Below are 6,000 nucleotides of genomic sequence, written 5' to 3' on the forward strand. Positions count from 1 at the left end.
GATGGAAGAGGCAATGGTGCACGCGCCATGTTTTCAATGGGGCTCTGCCATACGCAGTACTTCCCTTACGACGGGGTGTGTATGTTCGGAATAGATCGCCAGCATAAGGGAAGGGTGCATAGAGCAACTAGAGTTCTAGTTGCTCAATGATCAGTGGCTAAAGCCCTACACATCTTTTATTGGTAGAAAGCCCCACTGGACTCAGTGGTACTTATACTCAAGTAAACACACTGAGAAAGGGCTTGTATTAAGCCTAAAAGGGCATCACGGGTCATCTAATATTCTAGTGAAAAATGACCGTCTCAGTTCTCAAAGACAAATCTAAGAAACTTTGTTTTCACTTCCTGCTAACTAATAAGAGATCTGTGCAACCTTAAAGCAAACACAAAGAAATCAAACAAAAAACACCCTATTACCAAATCAAAGTATATATGGATTGACAGAACAAACCTTTTTAATGAATTGTTCTTGAATTGACACTATACACAATTTCCCATTTCAAAATGTGAATTTCAAAAAGATAAAAATTTGATTTGCTTAAGCATTATTTGAGAATGCCAATAACAAGTGACTGGGGTAATCTGTAGACAGTGTTTAGTTGGGCTGATGACGTCCCTTACCATATATTTGCGAGCACACTCAGAAGTTGAGGGACATATGGATAGGCCTTTATAATTACTACTAACTCAAGGAATAGAGTAGGAATAAATAGAAAATTCTTGAAATGGAGTGATGTAAGCAGAAGCTTACAAGCTACAATGCTAAGAATCCTTAAAACCAGTGCTTTTCAACTTCATTTATGATCTCAAGTTATCAGTTACTGATGACATCAAATTAATTAGGGTGACTGAAAATTGACTGCAAACAGCTGGAAAATATTATCTTCATATTAGTGAAATGGATATCAAAATAGCAAATACACCTCAGCATAATCAACTGTAAAATTATACACTGGGATCTGAGCTGGGAGTGACTCTCCAAGAAATGCTGTGATGGAAAGCTTGATGAAAACGTCGATCCAGTGTGTGACAGCTATAAAAATGGCAATGGGAGATCTAAATACCAACGGAAATGAGCAGGACTATCAATATCATACTGCTTTTATATGAATCTGCAAATAAACCATTCCAAATAAACTTGGAATACTGTATATTGTTCTAAAAGGGATATTGTAGAACTGGAAAAGCTGAAAAAGTGATCAAAGGTTTGGGGTAACTTCCGTATCGGGAAATGCCTTGGTGTTTAGCTTAGAAAAGGAAATATATGAGATCAGACATGATAGAGATACACAAAGCTATAGATGGTGTAGAGAAAGTGAAAAGGGGGGGGGGGAATCTTCCCTCTCTCAGAACTCAGGGTCACCTATTGAAAGAGAACAGCAGTAATATTTAGGTCAGATGAAAGAAGTACAGTCGCCCCTCCTAACTCGCGGATCTCAGATCTGCGCCCTCAAATATCCGTGGAGGGGTGACCTCCACTATTTCCTATGGCACACGTGCCCGGCGCTCACCTATGAGGCTTGAATGTGCACGAGCCTCCATTTTTGTGGGGGGAGCCCAGATCGGACCCCCCACGAAAACAGAGGGCCAGTTGTTTTTGAAATGTTGCATAGATCAACTGTGGAATTTGCAACCATATGAAGCAGCGATGGTTACCAACTTAAAACAGTTTTTTTTTAAATTTTTTCCTCCGCTATATTTTAAAACTTTATTATTCCTAACCAACAACACAGAAATCAGAGCTTAGAATTTATTTTTATTTTAATTCCTCTATATGTCAGTTGAGAAGAGGGGAAGGGCAATAACAAAAAAGCTTCCTTTGGATGAAAATGAAAAGAGGAAAGGAAGTTGGGGAGGAGGCGGAAAATCAACAGGAACACAATGCGGCCAAGATTCTGTCCCACCCCAAAAGAAATAGAGGCCTGTTACAGACTGCCAAAATAAAGCTGCTTCGGGTCTCTTTGGAGGTATGCTATTTAAATGATGCATGCATCCTAAGAATCCGAAAGCTGCACCAAAGCTGCATTCCAGTGCTTAGGAATGGAGTGTGGCTTTGGCACGACCTCCGGACTCTTAGGACCCATGCGTCATTTAAACAGCATACCTCTAAAGAGACCCGAAGCAGCTTTATTTTGGCAGTCTGTAACAGGCCAGAGTAAATAAACCTCTGCCAGAGAAGGGGTACAACAGCAAAAAGAGCTGGCTGGGAGGGACAGGCTGATACAACAATAAAAGGGACCAGGCCACGGTAATAGACACCAAGGAGCTCGCTCTGGGTGGTGAGGCCTCTCCTCCACAGTACTCCACTTCCTTGCTGTGTCCAGAGGAACCTGTGGTTCTCAACAGCATTGGTGCACTACTGGCACAGCCAATTTTGCAGCAGCGCCATCGCCAAGACAAGCTTCTTAAGGCAGTTTTTAAAAAAGGATTTGATTGCTGGATGATAAGGCTATCACTAGCTAGTAATTATGACGGCTGTATATCCCCCCTCAGGCAGTATGTCTCTCAGTATTGAGTAGAGAACATGAGCAGGAAGCTGCTGTTGCCTTCATCTCCTGCCTGTGGCCTTTCCAGAGGCATCTGTATGACCACTATGGGGACAGAATACAGGACTAGATTAAATGCTTAGTCTGATACAACAGGGCTCTTAAATCCATGATATACTGATAAGGGTATGCAGCAGCTGCCAATACCAAGCATGCCACACCAGACATAACTATTACTTATCTAAACATTATAAAAAGCCAACTCCGAATTGATAAAACACAGTGAGGAACCTGGGTTCTGATTAATGATAAAAGGAAAGAGTAATTAAAAATGAACACTGTTGACTTCACTGAAATCATATACTGACCAAAACATATATGGTATGATTCAGGCAGAGCTTTAGGTGCCAAAGGCAATGGAAGAAGACATCAAGGAGCAGTAGCTTGACTATGGAAAGGATAACACAGCAGGCCCTTGGTATCTGCTGGGGTTTGGTTCCAGGACCTCCATGGATATCAAAAATCCATGGATGCTCAAATCACATTAAGTACAAGTAAATTATGTACAATGGTTTAGTATGACTTATTTAAAATGGCAAACTCAAAGTTTGCTTTTTGAATTAAATATACACTGGTATATATATAAGCCCTGGATAGTTGAATTCATGGATGCAAAACCCATGGATACAGAGGGCCAACTGTATAACAGTTACATGTCATTTTCAGCCGATGCAATTTTGCTAACAGATTTTAAATCAGCAACCCTTGAAAAATCAAAAAGACAAAAATTACGTGGTTTGCTGTTGTCGTTTTTTGCAGGAAGACTCCAGTATAAATGTTGTAATGCCGCAGATCAAAGCACACTAAACATTCTTGTCACCTATTCAGTTATGGAAGATGGGTGATCTCTAATCCTTACACTTAGGTTTACATGCTATAAAACAATTTCTCCCTTTTAGGAATGTATTCCCCAAATCCACTGTGGTGGCTCCTCACCAATTTGACTTACTAGCCTTAAGGATGTATCTGCACTGCGAAAACAATTCGGTTTGATGCCACTTACTGTCACGGCTCAAAGTTAAGGAATTCTGGGATTTTTAGTTCTGTGGTATATCCTCTGTCAGAAAGCTCTGATGCCATTGCAAGCCCCAGAATCCTGTCGCACTGAGCCATGGTAGTTAAAGTGGTGACAACCCAGATTATTTCTGCAGCGTGGATGCAGCCTAAGAGAGTGCAAAACAAGGTTTTACCAGCATCCTCAATGCTGCCCACAACACCAGAGATTTACTTTGGGTGGGGTGGTGGCGATATGGATACTATTGCTAGAAGATTAAGCATACTGTCCACCTGCTTCCACAAACACAGGTAGAACATACCAGTCCCTCTGCTCCTGTTTGTCCCCTGGTTTCATAGGGGTTCCATGCTGCTAACAGGGTCAACATTTACTTTGGAGAAGCTGCAGTGTATCCAGAGGAGGCCACCAACATGATGAAATGTCTGGAAACCATAAAGCCCTATGAGGAGAGACTTAGGGAGCTGGGGATGTTTAGCCTGGAGAAGAGAAGGTTGAGAGGTGATATGATAGCCCTGTTTAAATACTTGAAGGGGTGTCATATTGAGGAGGGAGCAAGCTTGTTTTCTGCTGCTCCAGAGACTAGGACCCGGAGCAATGGATGCAAGAGATTCCACCTCAACATTAGGAGGAACTTCCTGACAGTGAGGGCTGTTTGACAGTGGAACAGGCTGCTTTGGAGTGGGGTGGGATCTCCTTTGGAGGCTGCTTTTAAAGAGAGGCTGGATGGCCACCTGTCAATGGGGATGCTTTGATTGTGATTCCCTGCATGGCAGGATGGGGCTGGAATGGATTGTCCTTGGGTCTCTTCCAACTCTAGGAATCTAGGCGCCTCTGAAAAGGAAGGGAGGTAAAGCACAGTCACTTTCTGCTGCCCTCACAAGAATGCCTTCCCTCTGGGACACATAGGCCAGGCAGTTCAGCACAAAGACATGAGGCTGAAGCAATTCCGTATTTTATGACGTGTGCTTTCAGAAAGAATATCCAGTTGGCACCTGTAACATTTCTTTCCAGGCAGTGCTCTGTATCACAGTTGCAGTGGAGTGCGGTGTTTGAGGACAGAAATAACGTCCAGTTATTATATTTTCGCTTCAGCATGTCGTTCCCTGTCAAGGACACAGGTAGGCAGCTGTAAACATTTCTTCCCTGTGTATCTCTTGCATGGCAGAATGGGGTTGGACTGGAAGGTCATTGGATGGGGGGGGGGTCTCCCAGGGCTAGAACCATAGAAGCCTAGAGTTGAAAGAGATCAGAAGGGCTATCTAGTCCAACCCCTTTATTCTGCCATGCAGGAACTCTCAGTCAAAGCATCCCCAATAGATGGCCATCCAGCCTCTGCTTAAAGACCTCCAAGGAAGGAGACTCCACTACACTCTGAGGAGAGTGTGTTCCACTGTCGAACAGCCCTTACTCTCAGGAAGTTCCTCCTAATGTTGAAGTGGAATCTCTTTCCTGCAGCTTGCATCCATTGCTCTGGGTCCTGTTCTCTGGAGCAGCAGAAAACAAGCTTGCTCCCTCCTCAATACGACATCCCTTCAAGTATTTAAACAGGGCTATCATATCACCTCTTAACCTTCTCTTCTCCAGGCTAAACATCCAGCTCGCCAAGTCCTTCCTCATAGGGCACGGTTTCCAGACCCTTCACCCTTTTAGTCGCCCTCCTTAGTACCCACTGGCCATGAACCCATCCACTCAGAGTCCTTCTCCTTCTGCGAGGAGCGAGGTCTCTTTCCCGGGTCCACCGACCGCCCTCCCTCCCTCCCTCCCTCCTTCCCCCTCTCCCTCCGCCGTGACTGACCCCTCCCGCGGCCCCTGGCTCTCCTTCCCGCCCGGGCTGAGGCCGGGAACAGCGGCCTGGACGACGCGGAGTCCAGCTGCGGCGCTCGGGAGACCAGCTGAGGCGCAGCCCCTCCGGAACCACCACCGCCGCCTCCGATGCCGCCTCCTCCTCCTCCTCCTTCTCCGCCGCCGGCCGTCGTCGCTCCTCCGGCGGAGAGCCAGGCGGACAGCAGGCAGCCCTTGTCTTCCGCTTCCGGGTGGGGGCTTAACCCCGGAAGTGCTCCTTGTCGGGGGAAGCCGCTCATGGTCTCTCTCCCGCTGCCCATTCCCCTCGGCCCCGCCGGACCCCCGGAGACTGGACCCCCGGCTCTGGCGGCAACGGCAGCCTTCCCCTCCCCGGAAGAGGCAGCGCCGGAGTTCACTTCCGGGGTGAAGAGGCGGAGTCGGAGGGAGTACTTCCGGGGCGCCGGTGGCGGTGGTGGGCGGGGCTTAGGTGTCCTGGCCCTCAGGTGTTGGGAATGCCAGCGCGCATGCGCAAAGGACGCCGCAAGGAGGGCGACTGCGGCTGCGCGGAGGGCAGGGCTTTTCCCGCCGTCATTTCAGTCGCTCCTTGGAGGCAAGGCTTGAGAAGGCGTGGTCCTCCTTTCCCCGGACACGTCCTACA

General features: G+C 46.7%; 1 protein-coding gene across 5 annotated transcripts in view; it reads right to left on the reverse strand.

Annotated features, from left to right (window-relative positions):
* ZNF384 (zinc finger protein 384) overlaps window positions 1-5,722 on the reverse strand; it is a 34,244-nt gene extending 28,522 nt beyond the window's left edge. For 3 of the 5 annotated variants that reach the window (XM_089488921.1, XM_089488920.1, XM_089488922.1), the window contains exon 1: window positions 5,356-5,722. In XM_089488921.1, the coding sequence (XP_089345047.1) occupies window positions 5,356-5,662 (307 nt within the window). In that variant the 5' untranslated portion in view covers window positions 5,663-5,722. The other 2 variants (XM_089488924.1, XM_089488923.1) reach the window with 2 other exon arrangements.
* Window positions 5,723-6,000: the final 278 nt, after the last annotated feature.

This window comes from Sceloporus occidentalis, unplaced genomic scaffold, assembly GCF_023333645.1.
Source record: "Sceloporus occidentalis isolate IW3139 unplaced genomic scaffold, rSceOcc1.0.p SCAF_1, whole genome shotgun sequence".
Taxonomy (NCBI): domain Eukaryota; kingdom Metazoa; phylum Chordata; class Lepidosauria; order Squamata; family Phrynosomatidae; genus Sceloporus; species Sceloporus occidentalis.